Source organism: Parambassis ranga, chromosome 6 (assembly GCF_900634625.1).
Source record: "Parambassis ranga chromosome 6, fParRan2.1, whole genome shotgun sequence".
Lineage (NCBI taxonomy): Eukaryota > Metazoa > Chordata > Actinopteri > Ambassidae > Parambassis > Parambassis ranga.
Window position 1 is genome coordinate 1,584,249 of NC_041027.1, and position 23,987 is coordinate 1,608,235.

Genomic DNA, 23,987 nt, shown 5'->3' on the forward strand with positions numbered 1-23,987 from the left:
GCTGCAACCACTGGGAGCTGGCTCCAGAAGTGAGTAATATCCCATAGACTCCCATGTTAAAATGGTCAACTTCACAGCAGAAATGAACATGTTTACAGCCTGGTACAAAAACCATTCTGGTCTCAAATGATACGTTCTGTTCTAGTGTCAATTTTAATTATTTTTAATTTAACTATATTCGGACTTAAAATTACACATAATTATGGGCACTGCCACTTTGAGTGACAGGCAATTGTGTATCACAGCGCGAGTTTCCTGCTTCCGTGATCGCCCGACCTCCTCAACTCCGCTCGTGATAGACTGTCACTGTCACTGGTGGCGGTCGGAGCGTCCCAGCGCCTCCCACCGAGCCTCAAAACGGCCTTCAGAAACAAACGAGTGACGTCACAGAAGCTCTGTCCATAGTTTTTACTGTCAATGGTTGTACCCAGCCTCAAGTGGCCATTTGAGGAAGTGTACTTTTTAGATCTTCAATCAAGGGATGCTGCTTACATACATACCAGCTCACTTCTGCAACCACCTGCAGGTCAACACGTTAAAATTGAAAAACATTTTCCTCCTACAATGACCACCTTCAGGTGGACTGCAAAGTAAGGATATCATGGGGAGAGGAATAACATGGATGAGGTGTATAACACAACCAATAGAAAATGTTAAAGCTTTAAAAGTAGCACTTGCAAGTCATATATGTCTATATACTGTACAAATGAAAGTGCTGTACATTGATATTAATAAAGCTGTAAGTATTCACACTATAAACAGTGATGTGAAGGAATTCATTGTCAGTCTGTGCATTTTTTGTCATAAAATGGCAATTTGAATTTTCATATTTAGAAACATCACTTTCAGTTTATTTATAATGAAGAGAAGGGATGTTCTCTCTCTCTCTCTCTTCTTCATTTGTATTTGCAATAAATTTACTTTGTCATTGCTTTCCTTAATCTTCATAAAAAGCCTCAGCACTATTTCTTTTCAGTCTTATATTTCACTTGTGTTTTACTTATTAGTAATTAATGCTGGATGTCTCTAGTTTGTGTGAAGTGTGAAGCCTGAAAACACACTGCAACCAACTATATGAACATGGTACCCAAGTGAGATCTGTCTGATCTGGTGTCATTTACCACCCCGTTCACACTGGGGAAATCAATCCGACTAGAGCAGGATTTGGGCTGTATCTGGATATATCAGGATAGTTTTTTTCTGAGTCTGAACAAAGCGAATCTGGATATATCCGGATTAATTTCAATCCACTTCTCGGAGGTGGATCTAGCTGGATTGGCTTAAATGTGTCAGGTCTGAACGCAAATGCAGCTAGTCCTGTTAGCGACGTGATACTTCACGTTCACTGGACAGTGTCCGGGTCGCGTACAAAAGCCATATGTAAACAACCATCAAACTACGACGGCATTGCCCCAAGTTTATTTTTGACAGGGTTACAAAGGAATAAACTGCTTTTTGAACCAAAAAAAATTGAAAGAATGAACGACACGGGACAAAAAAAAAAAAAAAACGCATGACTCACATAGTCCTTCCACGGCCTGAATGGTCTCTGTATATTACGAGGCGCCACCTAGCGGTTTGGAGGACAACAAACAAGCTAGATTAAGCTGGATTGAGCTGGACACGCATGTATGTAGCCAGATTTTAAAATAAGTCTGAACGTATCCAGCTTAAAGGCTATCTGGATTCATTCCCCTTATGGCTGGACTGACTTTCTCCCGTGTGAACGGGGCCTAAATATCCCGCCACGTGATTGACAATGCACCAAAACACTGGCTGCCACCTGCCAGTATCACACATTATAAATTATTCTTGTCATAATGGTCAAGTTTGACCCATATTTTGTCTCATATTTAAAATCTACCACAAGGTTATAGTAAATTAGTCACTGACACTCTGAACCTGTCGCCATCTGTTTATACAGTGTAACTTTACCAAAATAAAACCTCTGAGCGTCGTGTGGTCAAACTGTAAATAAATGTATCCTGTCTGATCAAAGAAAAGAAACCAACGACAACATCCTGTGTTGACAGCAGCGCAGATGGGGCAGTGATGAATGTATCAATGTTTCAAATTGTTTCTCTAGCCATCCTTCGCTGGAAGCGAAGAGATATACAGTCTCAAATGCAGCACTGGGAAATAATTTCCTTACTCTGATCTGGTCAATAATGTTGCATTTACACTGCACTGTTATTGAAAAAGCAGTGGAAAATCAGATTTGTCCACACAACATAACTTCTCATAACAGATATTTCATGAGTTTTCTTTGTGTCTTTGAGCCCCTGTGCACAAAAACCGTCTTCAAAAATCCAATCTGAAGGAGTTATATATTCCCCCTATGTAGACCTGGATTTATACCAACACACCCAGCTTGAGCTTTGTGTTTAGTTTCTGATTTACTCACTAAGATTTAGGCTCTGGTTACAACATCTTATCTGAGCTCTGCGGAGATGGCTCTCAAATTGTTACACCTCGGTGATTTAGCCGTGGAGACCTCTAATTGCTAATTCTGTCAGTTTAATTAAAGTTCAAAACTACAGCAGCCTCTTTAAACCATCCAAGCATATCCGTGGCTGAAGTCCCGCATGGAAAAAAATAAAAAATAAAAAATAGCTGTGGACTAATTGGAGATTTTCTCAGCTTTAGTGTTTTCTGTCATTGATGTCCTATAGCTTCTCAGCTTTTCCTATGTGTTCACAAAAACAAAGACAAAAGAAGACATTTGACATTGATGTCCTAAAATTTGCATGCTTAAATCTGCTCTCTGTTTAATTCAGCCCCGTAGGTGTGTTTAATAACCTTGCCACAGGCAAGGTAGACAAGCTTTTGAGGTGAAAGCCAGCTTTCTTTGGATCTCTTTGTCTTATCATTATTTATTTCCTTCACTCTTAAGGTGTTGGGGCCTTTTAGGATTTCATTTTTGTGCATCTACACACCTTTACATAACTCTTTAAAGTCATCCCAGCTTTGCTTTTTTTTATTTTTTTGTGAGGAGGAGGGAAAAGTGAAACTACAACCTAAAGCTCTCCTGTGTAAAAAAAACACTCACTGCTTAGACAAGTGGATTCAGTCTTCAACTAGGCAGAACACTGTTTGTTTTCCAGGTGCACTCATCTCTCTCCTGCTGTCTGTCTCTAATCTGAAAATATTTCTGATTCCGGGCCAGACAGAAACAACTGTTACCTGCCGCCACTTAGAATAACAAGCAGCTTCGGCTTCGGGCCTGCGGGGCCAAACCGAGGCTCTCGGAGCATAACATCCACTTGGCATGCCAGTGGGTTGCGATTCAGACTGGAGAACATATTGGTCCCGTACTAGGGGGCTACAATGCAAGGATGCCAACCAGTGTGATGGAAATTTTAATATCTGTATATGCAGCCTCTCCTTTAATCATTGTTACTTCCCTGGGACACCCGACCTCCTGTTTCTCATCAAAGTAACAAATCCTGTTGCCTTTTGCCATTCAACATTGATGTCTGGGACCTTCCCAATATACAAGAGACTCTGATGTGGAGAGAGTCCTGGGCTGTGTCCCACGCTCAAGGGGGCCAGCTCAGGGAGTGATCAGGAGACAAATGGCTCTGTGACCTGCTGGACTACAGGAAAATATAATTAGGTGTGAGCTAGCAACCCACACTCCAGGAAGTCAACCTCAGAACTTCAAAGTATAATCAGGAGACAGATGGGTCTGTGACCGGCTAGAAGAGGGTGTGACTTGATTAAGGGGGGGGGGGGGGGGGGGCTACGGCAGGTATAACTGTTGCTTGTTCCCCAAGTTCGGTGTCTTTCATTCATTCTGACTGCTAGGGTGTTTTGATTGACCTTCTTTGCAAAGAATAAATCCTTGTCGAACGGCAGAAGTCTCTATTTCATTTTTCACCAGAGCAGAAAAGTTTCCACAACACCAGGGAACCACAGAGGATTTTGTACCTCGGCAAGCACCAAATAAAAACTACTCCACAACACTCTGAGTTCAGTTTAACTTCAGGTAATTATTCACACACTGCTGCAGCCGCAGACTTTTGCAAACAAATGAATACAAGTAATCCAGAAATTCATTTTAATTACAGTGACTCCTCCTCATCTACAGGAGCAAGCCGGACAGGTTTGTGTTGCTGGAGCTTCTCCATCAGATTGACTGGTTGTAGGACAATTTCTTCATATGTTGCTTAAATGTCTACATTTATTGAACATTACCACCTCCTCTGTGCAAAGGCAGGACAACCTTCTTCCTCTTGTTCCATTGGACTTAAGACAGACTGGATGCTAAATTAATTCATTAATTGGATGCTAACTCACTTGCCTGAGCTCACAGGGTTAGCTGCAGTAGATACAACTGCAAAACATGTTGTTTCTGGCATTACACTATTAATAATGTAACTTTATGTGTGTTTTTAAAAATCATTCTTCCACGCTTCACTTTAATGTTGGAACCACTAATATCAATCAGTAGTCCAGTGCTGCAGATGTGACTGTAACTTCACATCCATGGTGAAACCAAACAGTGCAGGTATGACGTGAAAAAACACATATAGATAACCTCTGTGTTCCTCCTAAATTATGTTTTTGATCTCAGCTAAAAATAAAAACACATTTATACGATTTTAAAACTAAAAAAACACACCAAAACAATTTACAGAGTGGAGACACTAATCATAACGAACTTTGACCTTACCCAAATAGCTCAATGAAGCATCTGCCTCATATAATCACAGAAATAAGAACAAAAAGAGAAATTTCTTTCATCTTATAACAAATTCACAATGAAACAGACCAGGGTCCATTACTGTACTAAATAAAGAAGAGGACACAAATAATACCTGCCCATGTGCATTGGAACACCAGCGGTTTCCTGAACTGGATATTAACATTTAACCATTTTACTATTTTAAGAAACATTAAACAGAATCATCTGTAGGAAATAACGTGTTACATGTGTACATGATAAGTTTTATGTGTGCTTAGAGCAGAAGGGAAACTAATATCCAGGCTGACACAGCTTTATGTCTGAACTAGCAGGTAAGAAATGTATTCAACATTTAACGAGCGGAAGTAAAAGTAGTTGTGGCGTCCGCTCTCTTTATCATTTAGTTTTCCGGTTTATTAAACAGAACTTTGTTATTATATTTCTCTCTTATTACAGTCAGGAAGACAGACTCTCCCTGGAACCATCACGTGCAAGCTCACACTAACTAGATTTAGGAGAAGTAGGAGATAAAGACAGATGACACCAGGCTGCTCTATGCATCTGTTTAACAATGTATGTGTTTGCAGGCCTGTTGGTAGAGAGTTTGTGTATCTCTTTTCGTTTCGGACTAATTAGAAGGCAGAGAATATGCATGAAGCGGCACAGGCAGTTTAGAGATACATTATCAAAAAGACTGTCGGGCCTCTGAACATGCAGTTAGAAATATTGATCCCCTGGCAGCGCAGAGGAAGGAACAGTGAAAAGTCTATGGAGTTGTGAAAGGAAAAAAAAATACACAAAGTTTATATCTATTCACACTTGTCCCATTTCTTTGGGGTAGTTATATCCAAAACAACAGCAGCAGGGGAGACAGTAGCATGAGAAGGTGGAGGCAGCCTGCCAGATGATCGGCGTGCCCTCTTAGCGACTCCTGGTTGATCGCTTCCCGGTTTGAGGATCCGTGGGGGGAGACAGAAGCTGCCGGGTGGCTGTTACGGTTGGAACACATGTCATAAAGGTTTCCGGAGAACTGCATCTTCTTGGATTCCTGACGGAGAGACTCCCAAACAGCGGCCGCTTCCTCCGGACAGCCAGCCATCGCCACGTTAGCGCAATCATGGAACTCATCCCACGACCTGCAGAAGAAAGAAGATGGAGACGTGAGGGGACACCTTCAGGTGTTACACCAAAATCAGCATGATGTTTGCATCAGTGCTCCACGTAAACATCTCAGTACACACAACCTCAGCATCCATGATTAAAAGATGTGGTAGAAGGTCCTCAAGTGGGCACAAGAGACTTGTTCCTAAAGCAATTCAATTAAAATGACCAGCAGAGATATGCATGTTTACAGCCTGGTACAGGAACAAAAAGAAAACAGATTTGTTTAATTGTACAGGGGTTGATCTCTTGTATAAACTTCACCTGCTAAATTGTATTAATAATACAGTTCAGTTGCATCCAAAAATCAATAAAGCCTCAAATATAAAGAACCCAGCTATAAGACTCATCTAAGGCAGCTGAAAATGGCTGATGAAGATGCAGTGACAGTGAAGCATTAGTCCTTTCACTGAGTAAATCAAGTCTGTTTGCTCCCTTGCCTCCTCTTGGTATAGTTGCAAGAGATCATCTGCTGATCTTTGCTGCTCTGAGAGCAAAGGTCGTCCTGTGGGTTAGACTGAACCTTGGACAAACAATCATTAGGTAAGTGAATGGAGCTGTGTCTTTCAATCTCAGATCTGTTCAATCTGTCGTGTGTTGTGTGTTTGGGGGGTGGGGGTGTAAGAGGAGACATCTTGGATAAAGCTCCTTTTCTGTATTTTAGTAACCCAGCAGCACCGCATTCAAAGCTGAGTCTATTTGGCCTTAATTGACTGGCCAAAAATGAGTGTGTTGGCTAAATTGCCTCTGAGGAGAGTTAAATGGAAGAATGAGACAGAGAGCGAGTGGAGAAAACCAAGGCAGACAACTCTGTTCTTAATCACAGAAGACTCCAACTAAAAAGATACTACTAGCATGTGTGGGGAATTCTGTAGCTGCCACTCAAAAAGGAAAACCATCCACATCACACACAGAGGTATCACTAGTCATGTTTAAGGTTGATGTGCAGCAACAGCTGCTTCTTTAACACCATTGTTTATGTCTTTCTCTCTTGTCATTGTCAACACACACCTGAATGTTCCAGAGCAGCAAACTGTCAAAACATCTGTTTTTATAGAGGTCTGTACACCTGCTGAGGATCAGTTCATCAAGGACCGATCATCAGCAGCACCGGCTGCAGCTCAACTTATTAAATCCTATGAAGCAGTAACAGGGGATGCATACACACACATACAAAAAATGAATTCTTCAGTTCTGAAGAAGCCACTTGGTGGAGTGAATGAGAGCATCCACAGATATATGGAATAAATCAATTTGTGTTTTCTTAAGTCATCTTCACATGTGCAGTCTCTTGATAAAGCAGCACAAAGTGTAATATTAGTGTCCAGCTGCAGTTTTATCAGTTTAGATTTAGGCTATCACTTTAAGGGAACTCATCACCACAGCCTAATTCAGACAAAAAAATCACTATGAGATGCTCCAATTTGTTGCAGTCTTATGTTGTCATGCCCTGAAGGCTGATATCATTATTAATCTGTGGAAGTGTAGCTGTAAATTTTACCTAAACTGAACTCATGAAGCAAATGTCTTACAGCTCTAAACATAGAAAACTCATTTTCTCACTTTGGGGGACTTTTCTTATCTGTGCTGGATGTCAGTTTGAGGACATTTGCTTCTGATCATAAGTACAGAGACGAAACACAAGCGCACACATACACACACACGCACACATTTTCCAGCTTCCTCTGAGAGACTCCTGCACACATCTGCCGCCTCTGTCGTCACACACAAATATAATTTCTTTAAACCTATCTTCACAGAGGGAGAAACACACATGCACGCTTGACACACATACATCTTTATAAAATTAACAGCAGGCCTCACGACTGCAGCTCTGGCCTCCCTTGACGACTATGTGTGTGTGTTAGCTTTTGTCCAGGACTTAAACACTCCAGTGGTCCACCTCTGACAAGAGCAGCTGCAGGAGGAGGATGACTGCTTACCTGCTGCTGTGGGAGGAGCAGCTGACGGAGGAGAGGGGAGGTGTGGAATGTGTTGAGTGGTATGGCAGCATCTGGCTATTGCCTGCGTGCAAGTATGTGTATTTGTGTGTGTAGGTGTGCGTCTAGGAGGAGATGAAAAGAGGATGACAAAGTCAGAAAGATAAAGTAAGGGCGTCATGTGCAGCAGTGCAGCGACTTTGTGAGTCTTCTCGCAGCGTGTGTGTGTGTGTGGACGTAGGTTTCTGCACACACAGTCACAGGTGGTGCAAAGACAGCAGAAACACAGTGAGGGCACTGACAGACAAGCAGCTGCTTTCACAATAATAAAACCTCCCAGGAGGACGTCTGTTCCGCTCCTACTAACTCGCTCCTACTAATGTTAGTAGGAACTGCTGACATCCCAAAACCTCCAAACCCAAGTGTGAGCTTATTTATTTATTTCCAGTCTGGTCAGTTGGAGGGGTGCTCACTATAAGGCTCCATGTCACAGGATATAATTACTGACATGTGGGCTGGAATGTAACATACTGCTGTTTCAGGAGATTTGAGGAGACACCACGGTGCGAGATGAGGAGGAGAAGAGGACAGAGTGAGATGCTGAAAAGCAGCAAAAAGGTACAGCATGAGTGACTGAATCAGAGCAGAAGTTTAAACGCCGGAGGTCAGTGCCCAACGTGGAATCACCTGATTGCGCACAAGCAACGCTCCAGGTTAGTTTTTCCGACTTATTGATATTTGCTACAAACTAAACCTGACACTGCTGTACAGGAGTCGGCCTGACAAACTGCTTTCAAAACAGTAAATATTTTATATTCCTGGAGGGCCCCTGTCTGAGGATAACTGGGCATTGTGGGACCTAAAAAATGTGGAAAGCAGGACATTGGTACTATTGTTTTTCTGACTGTACCTGAATGTATCATGTGCAGTGTATGGTTCCATTGGAAAAAGCAACAAAATTTAAACTAAACTTTGCTGCTTTCCCAGCATGAGGGAAACACTGCTGTGAAATATGGCTCTCATGGGCGGTAGTGGTCAGTTCCACTGAAGAAGTACCAGTCTGTCACCAAATGTTCAGTAACAACTCTACACTACAGATTTATGAGTGGCCATAATCCAGTGAAATCTAACAACACAGGCTTCATTGTCAAAAATTAGCACAACAAAGAAAGATGTGAATTTTTTTTTTTTTCATTTGTTTTTTGTTTTTTTTTTACAGAAACCTATTTTGTTCAAGGCTGATGTATAAAGGTAAAAAATAAATAACTATAGCAGCCTCTGCGATCCAGCGAGTTGCGTGAAGTGAAAAGAAAAGAAGCAGAGAAATTAAATAAATTCAGCTATTCCTGGGGAAGAGTTTGACAAAGCTTTCATATTAAAACCAGCACACATGAGATGCAGTGGCCTTCATCGGAGTAACAAGGTTGACATGTTTCAAGAAGGCTGCCTTCACCTCGTTCAAGAGGGGGAAAAAATTCTATTCTATTCTCCACACACACACAGGACTTAATCTATATTTTGCCACCGCTTTAAGCTGTAAATGCCTATTTTTATACATGTTATGCGGAGGTTTTGAGTCTGTAGTTATATTTGGCAGCATTTTAGTGCAGAATGAAAAGGTAACACACAAACATCTCTTGTTATTGTAGCTTTGACTCATTTTTTTTTTAAATCGACCAGCAAGAGATGCTGAATGCCGTGGCCCTCTTTGTTGCTGCATCCCAGATGAGAGCTGAAAGTGACTTTAAAACTGAGGCATCGGATGGGGAAAAAGAGAGCGCCACAATGAAAGGGTGAACGGTCTTATCTGAATCTGTGGAGAATAGAAATAGATAGGCAAATAGAGAAGCTGCTGTGAAAGAAAACTCAACCTTGAGTGAGAGAGTTTTCTGATAACACCTGTTTTTGCAATTTGTGGTTCTCCTGCTTTTGTTTGTGTGACCGTAACCAAGGAAACACCTTCTTTTCAGTGTTTGTCAATGCCTGCATCCAGTCTTTCAAATCAAGACTTTCAGATTTAAATGATTGCTGTTGTGTCCTTTTATAGCGTTTACAATTTGTTTGCCTGAGTTTGTATGTATGTTCCAATTTGTTGAACTTGGGCTTTCTGATTACATGAACTACAGCAAACTTTCCAACAAATAAAAAAAAAAACCTTTTTGCAGCTCAAGTCATAAAAAGTGACAAAGTGCAAAACATTTTTGAGCCTTGAGCTCTTAGCCTATTTAATTAAGACAAGGTCACAGTGACATTTTTTGAAGCACTCCTCACCTGTTTCCAAAAGGAAGATTGTTTTGGAATGACTTGAGTTATTTTACCAATTATACTTCCTCCCAGGATAAATTCATGTGTTCCAGTAAATTTAAGCTTTCATTAGTTTAACCTGAATAGGTCACAGTGAAGTAGAGTATAAATACAGAAATACTGGGAGTAGTCTAACTCTGACCTATGTTTGTATGATGGCATGATACAGTATCTCTGATTAACATCAATTATTACTAATACTGTGATTATAATATTGTGTTAAAAACACACACAGCGTTATTGGAAACAATCCCAAACCAGTGTGGCTGGAATTTTAACACTAAGAACACCTGTTATCAAAGGGAAAGAAGTTTGTTCTATATAGTTGTGTTGATACTCAGAGTTTGGGTGTAGAAAGAGAAGAAGACAGCTCACCACAGTGCATCTTCCAAACACTGATAAAATCAATAAAAACACTTGACAAATAGTTCAATTTCTTTTGCACCTTATTACGTTGTCTGTCACCTTTATTGATTTATTGGTTGCGACCTTCTGCTTCAGTTGTAGGGCTGGCTGGGCTGGTTGTGAGTATTTGGAGTATATACGCTGTTAAAATGATGAGAATGTATCTTTAATTTTGTCCATGTGCATGTTTTCTGAAGCTACAGTGCGGTGAGCTCTCTCACCCACCATACAAACACACCGTCTTAAATGTGATGTTTGACACTGAATCATAAAGTGAGGCAAGTGACACATTACTGCCCATCTTTACTGTTATTGATGCAACATGAGAACAGGAGAACAAAAAAATGTAATTGTTACACAACACAGCTGTGATGTTGTATGAGATGTGGAAGGATGACCCACATGTTGTCATGGTTTCAGCCAGGTCTTTTATTTTGTAGTTCATTTTCTGTTGCACTAGTTCCAGTTTTATCAGTTATTTCCTGTTTTATTTTGGTAGTCACTATTCTCCCTCTTGTTTCTGGTGTTTTGACTTCCTCTTCCTTGTGTGTGTTCCCTCCTCCTCCTCCTGTTGATTACCGGCTCCGCCCTAATGTGCCTCACCTGTGTCCTGTTGTCTTCCCGCCCTCCTGTGTATAAAGTCTGTGTGTTTCCTCCCTCTTGTTGCCAGTTTTGGGAGTAATCCTAATGTTCCAGCCTTTCTTCAGCCAGTTGGTTTCTGTGAGTAATTTGGTGTTTCAGCTTTTAGCCCTGAGTTTTGGATTCTTTGTGTTTTGACCGTTTGGATTCCTGTCTACGGTTTTGCCTATTGTTCTTTGTACCTTTGCCACGCTGACTGATCACCCGTGTACTGAACCCTGGCTTGTATTAAAGGAACTGAGTTTGTTTTCACTCCGGCTAAGTCTGCATTTGTATCCTCTATCTCTCAATCCTTGACACATGTTGCTCCGTCACTAATACTCCAAAGCCTTTTCCCAGAGAGCAGGTTAGCAAAATTGCATGTCCAGATATTTGTATTCATATAAATGTAAGGATATATAGAGTATGGAGTGTATAGGAACATTAATGACAGCATAATGACCTTCTATTATGTCTTAGCGCTTAAACTGATTATATTTATAGCTGATATAAATGGTGCCTATTTTTTATCTGAAGCTCCCGCGCTCTATTTTCAGCTTTAACAAAAGCTTACTGTTTAAAGCTATTGAAAATAATGTCTCAGTATGTTAAGCCTCGAATATTTCCTTTTCACCTAACCTACCCTGGATCCACAGTGAATGATTGCAACTGCATAATGCCTATTGTGAATATGAGGAATAAAAACAGTGCACTGCACTCCTGGGAGAACTCTGACAATGGAGCAGCCTTGGCCTAGATGCAAATCATAGCCTCTCATTCAGACTACACTGCGTGTGTGTGAAAACACATATGCACGAATTAAACTTCTGGATCTTTGGATGGGTGGTGGTGGTGGTTAGGGGCAGCAATCTCCTCATTAGGTGACTGAAAGAAGCATTAAATCTATGTTCTGGAGTTGGGAAAGGAGAAGAAGGATGAAGGGAGGTGACAGAATACAAGACAGAGAGTGTGTGAGTGACAGACAGGAGGAGCAGCAAAAATAAGTGTAGTGTAGAGAAAAGGAGTGAGTTGCGGAAACAGAGTGGGGCAGAATGGGAGAGTGTGTATGCAGACGTGAGGATTGTGTGTGCCAGTATTAGGCAACACTCACACTAAGGTGGCTGGGTTGCAGGATTAGTAGTTTAATTGGTACCTCAAGGAATAGAAGAGACTTAACAACAGTGGAGTGGTACCAGGAGCGGGTTGCAGGGCCACGGTGACACACAAACACGCACAGACTTGCAAAAGCGGAATAACTTGTGTAAGTCTGTGTGTGTTTGTGTCTTCAACCAGCCTTTTGTAATCAGATTTAACTGTTGAAGCAAACTAAATTAGTGCAAATAAGAACACATTAAAGTGTTAATACACAGCACTGCTCACATACACACACACACACACACACACACACACACACACATTATTCGGAGATAACATGATGAAGAGGAGAGCGGAACACTAAATTAAGGGTGGGAAGAATTGTGACAGATAAGAAGCCGAGCACCAAGCAGGCAAAGACTGCAGAAAGGTATAAAAACACTATTAGAAGTCTAAAGCCATGGCGGCTGCTCTGTGATGCTGAACTTAAAGGGATATTACACAGATGGTGTTGTCAGAGAACTTGTCTGTCTATACAGTTGAAAGGTAAACAAATCAGTGCAGGACAGTGAAACAGTGAAATAAAAAATAAAAACTCTTCAACACCCAGAATGTACTGGAGTTTGAGCTTCTTCAATCAGGTGAATAGAGGCTGGTTAGCATTTTAGTTGCCTTAAATACTTAAACTTTCAAGTCAAGAGGTAACAAATGATGAGGCTGCAACACATGTTCGTCAGGCAGCACCTGTGTTCACCTAAATCACTATAAACCAGGCTTATCAGTGGAGTTGAGTGGAGTACAGGTTGGCAGCTGCATAATCAGAAGCATGCAACCTATAGACATGTTTTGTACCAGGCCATAAAACATGTTTATTTTAGCAGGGAGGTATTTGGGGACTGACTCCCCTTTGGAGGAACTACAGTTATTGCCACCCCCCCTGTTGTCTTCTTTCTTAGCCCTGGCATTTCTTCTAGGCCCCAGAAGTTACGTCTAAATTGCAGGGGGATGTCGGATTATGTTATGTAATAGAAAGGAGGGGATCCAAATGCAGATCTCAAGGTAAGTGTCTTTATTACAAAAATCAAAAGATAACGAAAAACTTCCACAGAGGAGGAAAAACACTCGTAGGTGCAGGTGCACGAGGAAGGACGGATTGCTGGGTCTCACCGGGCAGGAGGTCTCTACGCAGGTCAACTGAAGAACTGGCGAAGGTAGTGGAGAAGTAAGAGACTTAAGAGCTGTCCAGGGAAGGCGGAGTAATTTAAAGACAAGTGAGACAATCAGCCACGGCTCCACCCAGCAGACCCGACAGCCCTCTAGCACCTGAGGAGAGAAAGCAAAAACAGAAGAAACAACCGAAGAAGAAGAGAACAGAAAAGGCCCCTAAAGGCCCCCCCTCAAAGGACGCCTCCTGGTGGACCTCCAGGTTTGTCCGGGTGTAGGCAATGAAAGTCTTTAACCAGGCCCGGGCCGTAAATGGCCGAACGTGGCACCCCAGGTGCGTTCCTCCGGACCATAGCCCTCCCAGTCAACATAAATACTGGATCCCTATGCCCCGACGTCGGGAGTCCAGGAGACGGCAGACGGTGAAAGTGGGGACACCATCAATAATGCAAGGAGCAGGGGGCAGAGGGGAGGGAGGCTGGAGAGCACTGTCAGAGGCCGGCTTGATGTTGGAGCTGGTTCTGTTCAGTCGAACGGAGAAGCGCCGGAGATGATGCTGCACAGAGGGAACAGCCAGCTCCGTCTCTTGGGAGGGGAAGAGGGGAGGGCCGATGTGAACTGAGAACCCCGATCAGAAACTATGTCAGAAGAGATTCCGTGCGGAAAACGTGTTGAACCAGTAGATCAGCAGTCCTTGAAGCAGAGGGTAATTTGGACAACGGGACGAGATGTACAGCTTTGGAAAAGCGGTCAACAATTGTGAGAATAATTGTGTTACCGTCACCGGGAGGTAAGCCAGAGATGAAGTCCAGGGCGATGTGTGACCAGGGACGCCCGGGCACTGGGAGGGGATGGAGCAGGCCGGAAGGAGGACGGTGAAAAGCTTTGCCGCGGGCGGAGCAGGCGGCGACAAACTCCCTGTTGTCAGCCTCCAGCGACAGCCACCAAAAATGTCTCTGAAGTAAGTCCACAGTGCATCTGACACCTGGATGACAGGACCAGCAGGTGGGTCCACTGCAACACCTGGGAGCGAACAGATGAGGGCACAAACTGACGGTCAGGAGGGCCATTACCTGGATCCAGCTCCGACCGTTGAGCCTCCCTGATCTGGGACTCAATCTCCCAAGAGAGGGATCCGATGACAATGGTAGGAGGGCTGATAGTCTCCGGTTCCGTGGGAGCCTCTGAGTTGGTGAACAGTTGGGAGAGCGCATCAGGTTTGGAGTTTTTGCTGACTTTTTTAAGTCAGGGTGAAGTTGAATCTAGTGAAAAAAAGTTGCCAACGTGCCTGTCGAGAATTGAGTCTTTTAGCTGACTGGATGTAGGCAAGATTTTTATGATCAGTCCACACGATAAATGGCAACTCTGTCCCTTCAAGCCAATGTCTCCACTCCTCGAGTGCTAGTTTAACAGCCAGCAGTTCCCTGTTGCCGACATCATAGTTCCTCTCAGCGGAAGACAGGCGTCAGGAAAAGAAGGCACAGGGATGGAGTTTGCTGTCTTTCTCCGCCCACTGCGACAGGACTGCACGCACCCCGGAGTCAGAAGCGTCAACCTCAACAATAGACATGTGAGATGTGTTCCTGAAGGTTGGCAGAAAATATGAGAATATCATCTAAATACACAAAGACAAAACGATAAAGAAAGTCTCGGAGGACATTGTTTATGAGAGATTGGCAAACGGCAGGAGCGTTGGTCAGACCAAAGGGCATAACGAGATACTCGTAGTGACGAGAGCGGAATTGAATGCAGTCTTCCACTCGTCCCCCTTACGAATTCTGACCAGGTGGTAGGCGTTCTGTAGGTCGAGTTTGGAAAACACCGAGCTCCCTGAAGTAGTTCAAAGGCCGAATTCATGAGGGGGAGAGGATATTTATTCCGGACTGTGATTTTATTGATCTCTCTGTAATCAATGCACGGTTGAAGAGTACCGTCTTTCTTCCTAATGAAAAAAATTCAATCCGCTTGTGCTGGTTGCCAGAGATTACCACCTCGAGCGGAACAAGTTTGTGTCAAATACACACCGGAAGCGTTCCAGGAAGGCCGCGTGGGGTTGAAGTGCCAGAGGCCTGGTGGCGTCCTCTGTCTCGGCCCATGCCAGCGTCTGGCCGCGCAGTAAACCGACATACAGGTTCTTGGCCCGATCAGAGAAGAAGGCGGCAGGTTTTAAGGCGAAGACGTTGGAGCATTGGAGCAGAAAACCCCGACAACCCCCTACGGTACCATGGAAGGGTTCCGGGTTGGTAACATAAAGGTCACGACGCTGGGCTGCCGAGGTCTCTGGAGCTGAAGAGAGGACATGCGGTTAGATCATCAAATTGTGTTCGGAGATTGTGTATCATGGCTTCCAGTCTCCTGTTATCTGCTTGAATTGTTTGCTTGTGTTGGCCCAGGAGAATTCCCTGGTGAACAAACGCTTGGCTCGACGGAGAAGGGAAAGAATCCGCTCGATCCATGAATGGCCAGTTCTTCTGTTATGTAATAGAAAGGAGGGGATCCAAACGCAGATCTCAAGGTAAGTGTCTTTATTACAAAAAACAAAAAAGATAATGAAAAACTTCCACAGAGGAAAAACGCTCGTAGGTGCACGTGCACGAGGAAGGACAGATTGCTGGGTCTCACTGGGCAGGAGGTCTCTACGCAGGACAACTGAAGAACTGGCGAAGGTGGTGGAGAAGTGAGAGGCTTAAGTACAGGGAAGGGGGAGTAATTGAAGACAGGTGAGACAATCAGCCACGGCTCCACCCAGCAGACCCAACAGCCCCGTAGCACCTGAGGAGAGAAAGCAAGAACAGAAGAAACAACCGAAGAAGAAAAGAACAGAAAAGGCCCCTAGAGGGAGATGTTGTCTCACCACACCACAGATTATGGGACTGGGTCACCCTTTGGGATTTTTCACTCTCTCTGGTCAGCTCCTGGTCTGCTTTTAATATTTCAGACACACAGCTCTCCTAAATTTCGTGTTAGGACTACAGACTAAAGGCCATATCAGTTGTTGTGTTTTTCCTGTTACTCTCTGGGGCATCTCTGCTATCACGACATCTTAGTTTATCCATGCCAGTTGTTGCCTAATTTCAATATATGTAGAGATATGACTGAGGACAGTTTCAGGTGGGATCAAAGTTGTAAATGATGACTGACTGACCTGCACTCCTATACCTTAAGCTTCAAGATTCAAAGTGTTTATTGTCATATGCACAGTAAGGAAACAGGTTTTACTGAACAATGGAATTCTTACTTTGCTGTCCACACTGAATGCCATGAAAGATTGAAGTAAAATAAAAAACAATAATTTAACAAAATAAGTAATTGAGAAGAGCAAAAAGTAACATAAAATATATCTGCATATGCTCTCATTCATCCAGGCCATAGTCATTTTCAAGAGTTTTGGCCATACTCTTCAAAAAACAATCCTTGAGTCCAGTTGCCTCGATTTAAACTCTTGGAAATAACATAAAATATAAACTATAAATATGTAAGTAAAGATATATACATAAGTGTGCATGTGTGCTACATCAACTGTTGTGCAAAATTTAGCAGAGAATGAATAATGGTGCAAAAACTGTCAGGTACATATGAAGGAAGGTGTATCCCTTAGCTAAAATATCAATGAGACAATTCTATACCACAGACGCACACGTATATTCAGAATAACTCTGCAAGGTTTACATCAATGATAGCAATGGCAGATCTTAATGAAAATGTTCCTTGAAAAGTCCTCCAGAGTCACACATAGTGAAATTAGGGACCTCACCTCCCTGTGAACTATACAATGCATGTACTTTGCCTATTAAAATGCTCTTTAAATATATAAATGTAAAGACGAATTCTGGTCACAATTGCTGTTAGTTAATAAATGGTTAATAAATAACTATTTACACTGTTAGCTGCGTAGGGCAGCGTACATGTGTGTCCCACTTTCCTATATTTAGCTGTGTCCCTGGGATCATTTTGGTTCTGTACAAATCAGTGATTCTATTCTAAGACCATTCACATAATAATTTTTCCATTTGTTTGAGAGGAAGATGGATGACAGAGGTGTGTATAAATAGAGTGGTGAGCGGAGATGACTGAGAGCGATGGACAGATGATGGATGGATACAGGACATAGAGAAATAAAGTAAGTGGGAGATGTTCTGTGTGTTAATCAGGGGCAATAGATCGACTGTTGGAACAATGAGTCTAAAAAGAGAGTTTCAGGGTGAAGATATGCTAAAACGCGAAAGAATGATTACATCAGTGCATAAAAATTTATTCAAATGCTGCAATTTCATGGGATCAGTCTAGCCAGTTATAAAAAGTAACAAACAGACTTGCACAAAGTGGACGAGTACAAGTACACCAGCTGCTACTGTGAGCCTTACTACTAATCGAACCAATGGCTAAAATGGAAATCAAGCATGCGGTCACAGGCCAGGGGGGAAACACTGGAGTGTAGGGTTGACTAGGGGATGCAGTGAGCATTTAAAAAAAACAAATGCTTACAGCATCTCTTGGTCTGTGTCATCAGACACTATAGAGAAGTTGTGCCCTGGTGAATTTGTCATCACACAAGTTAGCTAAAAGACTTCTTCTCATTGGAATGACGCAAACAAAAACCACACTGCACACAAGCATCTAAAGACACAATGTCTCAGCTGTTAAAGATCAATTGTGTTTTTGCATTATTTTTTGTATATTTGTTTTTGTTAGGTTTGGCAAAGATTACTAAGTAACAAGACAAACTTCATATCTGCAACAAGCTTCTCTGCCTTTTTTTGGCTACTATGGTTACATATCCTATCTGGACCAAGGGGATTTTACACACAATTTTTCCATCAACCACATGAGGGCATAATGCTGCGTAAAAAAATGCTCCCTTTTATTCAGCTTCTTTCATAAAACACTGAACAAAATAAGCATGTCGTAGCCCAGAGGATTCTTCCTCCATTACTTATTCTTTTTGTGTAAATAAAAGTTCCAGTATTCCTCTCATATAATCCTAGTCAGTAAAATCGTTTTATTTTATCAGGGAGTATTATTCACACTGCTGTGGCGTTGCTTGTCAAAATCAGAGGACAAAGGGAATCCTCCATTGAAGATGAAAATTTCATTTGCAACGCTGGAGGAAGAAATTAAAGAAATATCAAAAGTTTTTTATGTCTGCATCTTCAGAACTGTGCTGTTGAAGATGCAGAAGAGAACAAATATAACTGCACCACACAGTGGAGGAACATCTGACTCAATGCAATCCTTCTGTTAAATACACATGCAACCCACAATCTAATGAAACAAAAATTGAAAACAAAGTTCTGTGCCATGATACACACACACCGTTGGATTGTTAGAGTTGTAAAATAAAAAAGTGTATTCACACACAGAAATTATATTTCTAACAGTATAGGAATGAATCGAGTGAGGGATTAGAGAGCTAAGACTTCGATCTGCATCAATGTATGGCCTGGATGTGCCCTATTGATATCACACAGCAGGCTGTTCATTGTATGTCTGTTATGTCATGTAAATTTAGCCTTACTTTAGTTTATTTACTTAATTTTATCTTAGTTTTATCTTATTTCATGTTAATTATTATATGTTCTTTGTATGCACCAATCACTAAGGCAAATTCCTAGTAATGTGAACCCCCTTCACTTACATGGCAATAAACACGATTCTGATTCTGATTCTGAATGACTCAGTGGAACTGTAAAATGCTTATCTAAACTTTTTACTGCATGCTCATTTCCTGAGTGTGTGCTGTGAGATTCCTTGTTTTATCACTGTCTCTCCCGAGGTGAGTGTATGCTCACCTGAACTGAACAAACAGCCATAACCAAGAGCGCAAGTGGTAAATCTGTGACCTTGCATGAGTGCGATTGCTGTGATTCACCTGCAAATGGAGTGTATTTCGTGCGTGCCCTCGTCTTTGCGGGCGCTGTCCGTCAGGCTGTCGCCCAGAGCCATCAGACACTGAGCGAAGCCCTTGTAGATGGAGTGACACCTCCTGGCTGAGGCTGCAGCAACAGGGCAAGGGCTCAACACTGGAAAACACACACATAATACATTGTGTAAATATATGTGAATACAGTGCAAAAATAAACAACATATACTAGACAACATGTAGATTAAAGCTGTGTCAGGTCCCATGAAAAGGTTTCACACCATAGCTCTGATTTGTTCTGCAAACAGGACAGTCGTCAGGACCATCTGATGTGATTCAATGCACGGAAATTGTTCCCTAATTCATTTGTCATGGTGTGGGGAAATTGCTGTGAGAAGGTGTGATTGAAGCTGCTGCAGCCAGTTGTTGAAAATCACAGATGTGACTCTGAAACCTATCATTACACATAGGTGTGCAGAATAATACATAAAAGCAGCCCAGGAGCAATGAGTAGACATTTCCCCTGCACACATCACGATCAGTCTGTATTGAGACCAGGCACACCAGCACACATTTTAATTTTAATTTGACTTAATTCATTTATTTGATCATTTATGATACAATAGAAATGCTAATTGCTATTTACTCATTTACAAAAAAATATCCCTTGAATCTTGTTGCTTCTGGCAGGATGATCACTGACCCAAGACTATGTAATTCAAAAACTGATTAAACAGCACACAGATGCTTTTTGGTTACAGAAGGCTTATAGGCAACAAGAATAACGTTGGAAGAGACTGCAGTTCAAGTTTTAAAAGCTTTTTCTGACTGTTAACCAAGAAGGTTATGGGTTTCAATAAAAGCAGACACTGAGCAGACACTTGTTCAGTTCAGATGAATGGACCTGCCTCAGACTAGCTTGTTTTGGACCACTGCCATTTGAAGTCATGACTTTATGGTTAAATGGTTAACAAACTTTAAATGTACCTCACGACACAGACTTCTGGGGGGAAATGTCAGACTCTTTAGCTGCTAAATGATCCACTGTGTTTAACCAGGTAGTCTTTATTCTGTTCTGACACAGTGGATGGTGTGGGGCTGATAAATCTAAGAATTTGTTGACATATTTTAAAAATATGATGAAACTTCCTTATAGATACCAGGCCTGCATTTTAAGTGGCTAGTAAGGAGTGCCTCAGACACCCACCCTGTACCACCATCTTTGGCAAATAGTAATAGTAATGAAATCAGACTTCATCTCCAGAACTGCATTCTGTGGGTATTCATTGGCTCAAGTCCCTCCTCTAAACTAAATCATGACCATGATGACTACGAATGCTTAGACATGAGCACACTGAGTGACCAGAAAACCAAAACAATGAGCTCAAAGACACTAAAACCCTATACAGTCGTAATCTGTAGGATTGCTGCAACCTCTTCCACAGTCATTCGATCCACTGCAGCTCTGACATTAAAATATCACTGCAGAAACACAAATAACCTTTCAGAAAGAGATCCAACAACAACAAATCTGTCAGGTGCCAAGCAGCTCAAGTAGCATCTTGTCAGTTGTCAGCATGGATTGTCAGGACACTTCATGATGGAGAACAAGCACGAGGTGTGTACTGTCACTTCTAAGTAACTAAAAAAGATTAACAAAGGATGTGACACGCATAACAGAGAAGGGAACAACTATTTAGAAAGGAAATGCAGTATAAAGGCAAGAAGTAATGTGGGTCATGTAAGTTTTTTATTTCATACATTTTAGTGAATACTTCAGGCTCATCATGTTGTTATTTGGCATTAATTTGTGATTTGAATGCAACTATTAGCAACATGATGAATCAATGAAAAATATATCACATCAGGTGTAATCAAAAAACTGCTTGTCTGTTTGAAAATGAATCTTTTAAATCATCCACAAACACACACACACACACACTGGAAAGCCCAGTCTCACAAGTCATTTACTTAGCTATTTACAGCGTCGCACCAGAGCTCAGAGCTGTTTGTCGAGTCAGACTTGGGAAGAAAAAATTATTCCTCAGAGATACATGATTGGTTGACGAATTTCGGAATAATAATTAACAATTATTCGAGCGCTCTGGTGTTGTACAACTATTAGCAGAGGCTTGAAATGACAGAGATCTAAGCTTTCATCTACACACTGCAGAGAACCAGATCTCTTCTGGGGCGTGGGCACCACTGTTTGATTAGACTGATCTCTTTTCTCATCTTTTAAGCAGCAGCAAATGAATATGAATCAGAGGCCTGAGCAGACTAGAGGACGGGTAAAGTGTCATGAAAGCAGAAGATGGAATTATTCCATCGTAGGCTTTTAACTTTTTAATCTCTCTTCTTCCAACTCAAATCTCCTTCATCCTCCTCAACGTTCTGAGCTTGGCTCCAGAAAACAAACCAATCAGAGATTTTTTTGTCATTGAGATCAGTTACTTTCCGATGCCACAAAAAATACTGGACAGAGATGCTGTAAGTTTTTATCATGCTGACTCGTTTTCCCAGGTCTGCTGTGATTTAAAGCAAATGTGGTTCCCTCATGTCATAGGGAAATTGCATTTGAAGTCAATTTAAAATAATGAACAGATGTTAAATCAACATTATCTTTGAGAAATGAAGCCAACGTGAAGTGCAAAACATGCAGTTCCTCAGGTGACTCGAGGCTTACTTCAATCCCCATAGGCCTTCAAATATAAAACCTAATTTGAGTGAAAACTGAACTAAATACAAATACCTTTAAAAGGAGTCATGCAGAGCTATGGAGCTGCAGAAGTTTTCTTCCTTTCTTTCTTTTTTCACTTCTCTTTAATGAAGTTTGTATTTGTTACAGAAGCAAAATGAAGTACAAGTACAAACTAACAAATTAAAGTACCCACATTAGGAGAACAGGCAAGAAAAAGAAAAACACTGAGGATGTGGGGTATTGCCCTTCCCGAATTACACAGTCACCTATCAACAGCATTGAAAGGATCTATAAAAGTTTGGCAAATTAAGTAAATTATTTCCGATTCCCCTCTCAGTAGAAATGTAATTTTCTCCAATTGTAGGTGTTTCATTACTTCCTTTATTATAACTGGGAGGGAAGGGGCACACTATTTTTCCAATTTAGTAAAATTAACCTTTGTGCCAGCAACAATATTATATATTTTGGCTAAAGTTTGGAATATTAAGTCCCAATAGGTTATGATACGGGGGCAGGCCAGAACATATGTGCTGGTAAAGCCGGTTCCTGCAGGACGGGACTACAGAAGGGAACATCTTTGAGAGTTTTTGTTTTGATAGATGTGTTTATGGTGATAGATTGTGTAAAATTTTGAACTGCAAAAGATCATAGCTAGGTCTTCAGATGGTCTGGTGTAGTAATGCAGTCCGACTGTGACAGCGTATATTGTGAATCTTGTTAATAGAACCTTTTTTTCAAGGGACCAGTCAAGAGGACTGTGTCCATCATGGATTCAGGGGGCTGATCAAGTATTTGAAAAGTCTCTGTGTTCTATGTTACATTTTTTCATGTACTTAGTGGAATGTAGGAAAAATATCATTAATTAAAGCTACAAGCAGTGATGACGGGCCCTCACACTCCTTGCGGTCCGTGGGACTCGCAGCCGACGCTTCCACTATCATCCCACGACCTCTCTCCCACCTGTACCGGCACGAGCTGTGGTCTGCAGGGCAGAAGAGTACAGCAAAACACACACATATACAAAAGACAGGTCCTCCGGCCAGTAGGTGGCGCAATGACTTTAGCATATCAGCATATCAATGCGTGCAGATTCAGATGTTCAGCATGACTGTAAAGTTTCATCCACATAGGATGAAGTATGTGGGAAATACAGCCACAAAAACATCTATATTCTGTGCATGGGCGAAGGGTCACATTCGTGGTGGTGCCACAACCAGACCGTATGACGAAGTGCTGCGTTTTTGATAACTTTTGGTCCCTGATGCCTTAAGAGTAACCAAACTAATTTTCAGCTGGATTGGACCAATCCTCTAGGAGGAGTTCGTAAAAGTACGGGGAATTAAAAATGCAAAATGGTGCAGTTTTTTCAAAATAACGGACTTCCTGTGCATTTTAGAGGATACCGCCAAGAGACTTTTTTTCTTGTCGAGAAGTGATACATATGTGTACCGATTTTCGTGTCTGTAGGGCAAACCAGACTGAGATCTCATTTTAGGGGGAGCTGTTGTGTTATGTGGCCACGCCCGCATATGACGATAAGGTGTTATGAAAAGGTGACTTTTTGGTGTGTCTTGGTATAATATACATGTGTACCGATTTTCGTGTACCTACTCCAAACTAAGCCAAATGCGAGGGGTGTTTTGAAAATTTCAAGGGGGCGCTGTAGAGGCATTTTGCTCCCCCTATTTGCAGCGACCACAAAATATCAAATTTTTCGCCACCCCTGATGAGTGTGCAAAGTTTGGTGAGTTGTCGTGCATGGCAAAAGGGTGAAAATGCAGCGCAAAGAGGCAAAACAAAAATAATTAAAGCTGCAAGCAGCGATGATCGGGCCCTCCCCATCACACCGTCCGTTCTCTCCCACTCTCCCCCCACGAGCTGCGGCGATTTTGCCAGGGGTGGAAAAAAGCGGCAGACAGAGGCAGAGACATGTCAGAGCAACAAATCTGTCAATATATGTACAAATTTTTAGTATGCAGTAACCTCCTGTTTACAGTAGGGGGCGCTGTCCACAGATATCCACACATGGTCGGGGTTGGGTCTGTATCACAT

General features: G+C 42.0%; 1 protein-coding gene across 1 annotated transcript; it reads right to left on the minus strand.

Annotated features, from left to right (window-relative positions):
- Positions 1-5,528: 5,528 nt before the first annotated feature.
- nrn1la (neuritin 1-like a) lies at positions 5,529-22,876 on the minus strand. The gene is made up of 3 exons (XM_028408740.1): positions 22,831-22,876; positions 19,244-19,394; positions 5,529-5,823 (listed from the first exon to the last, which is right to left on the minus strand). Exons 1-3 carry the CDS (start codon positions 22,874-22,876, stop codon positions 5,529-5,531), a joined length of 492 nt encoding a protein of 163 aa, XP_028264541.1.
- Between the last annotated feature and the right edge of the window lie 1,111 nt (positions 22,877-23,987).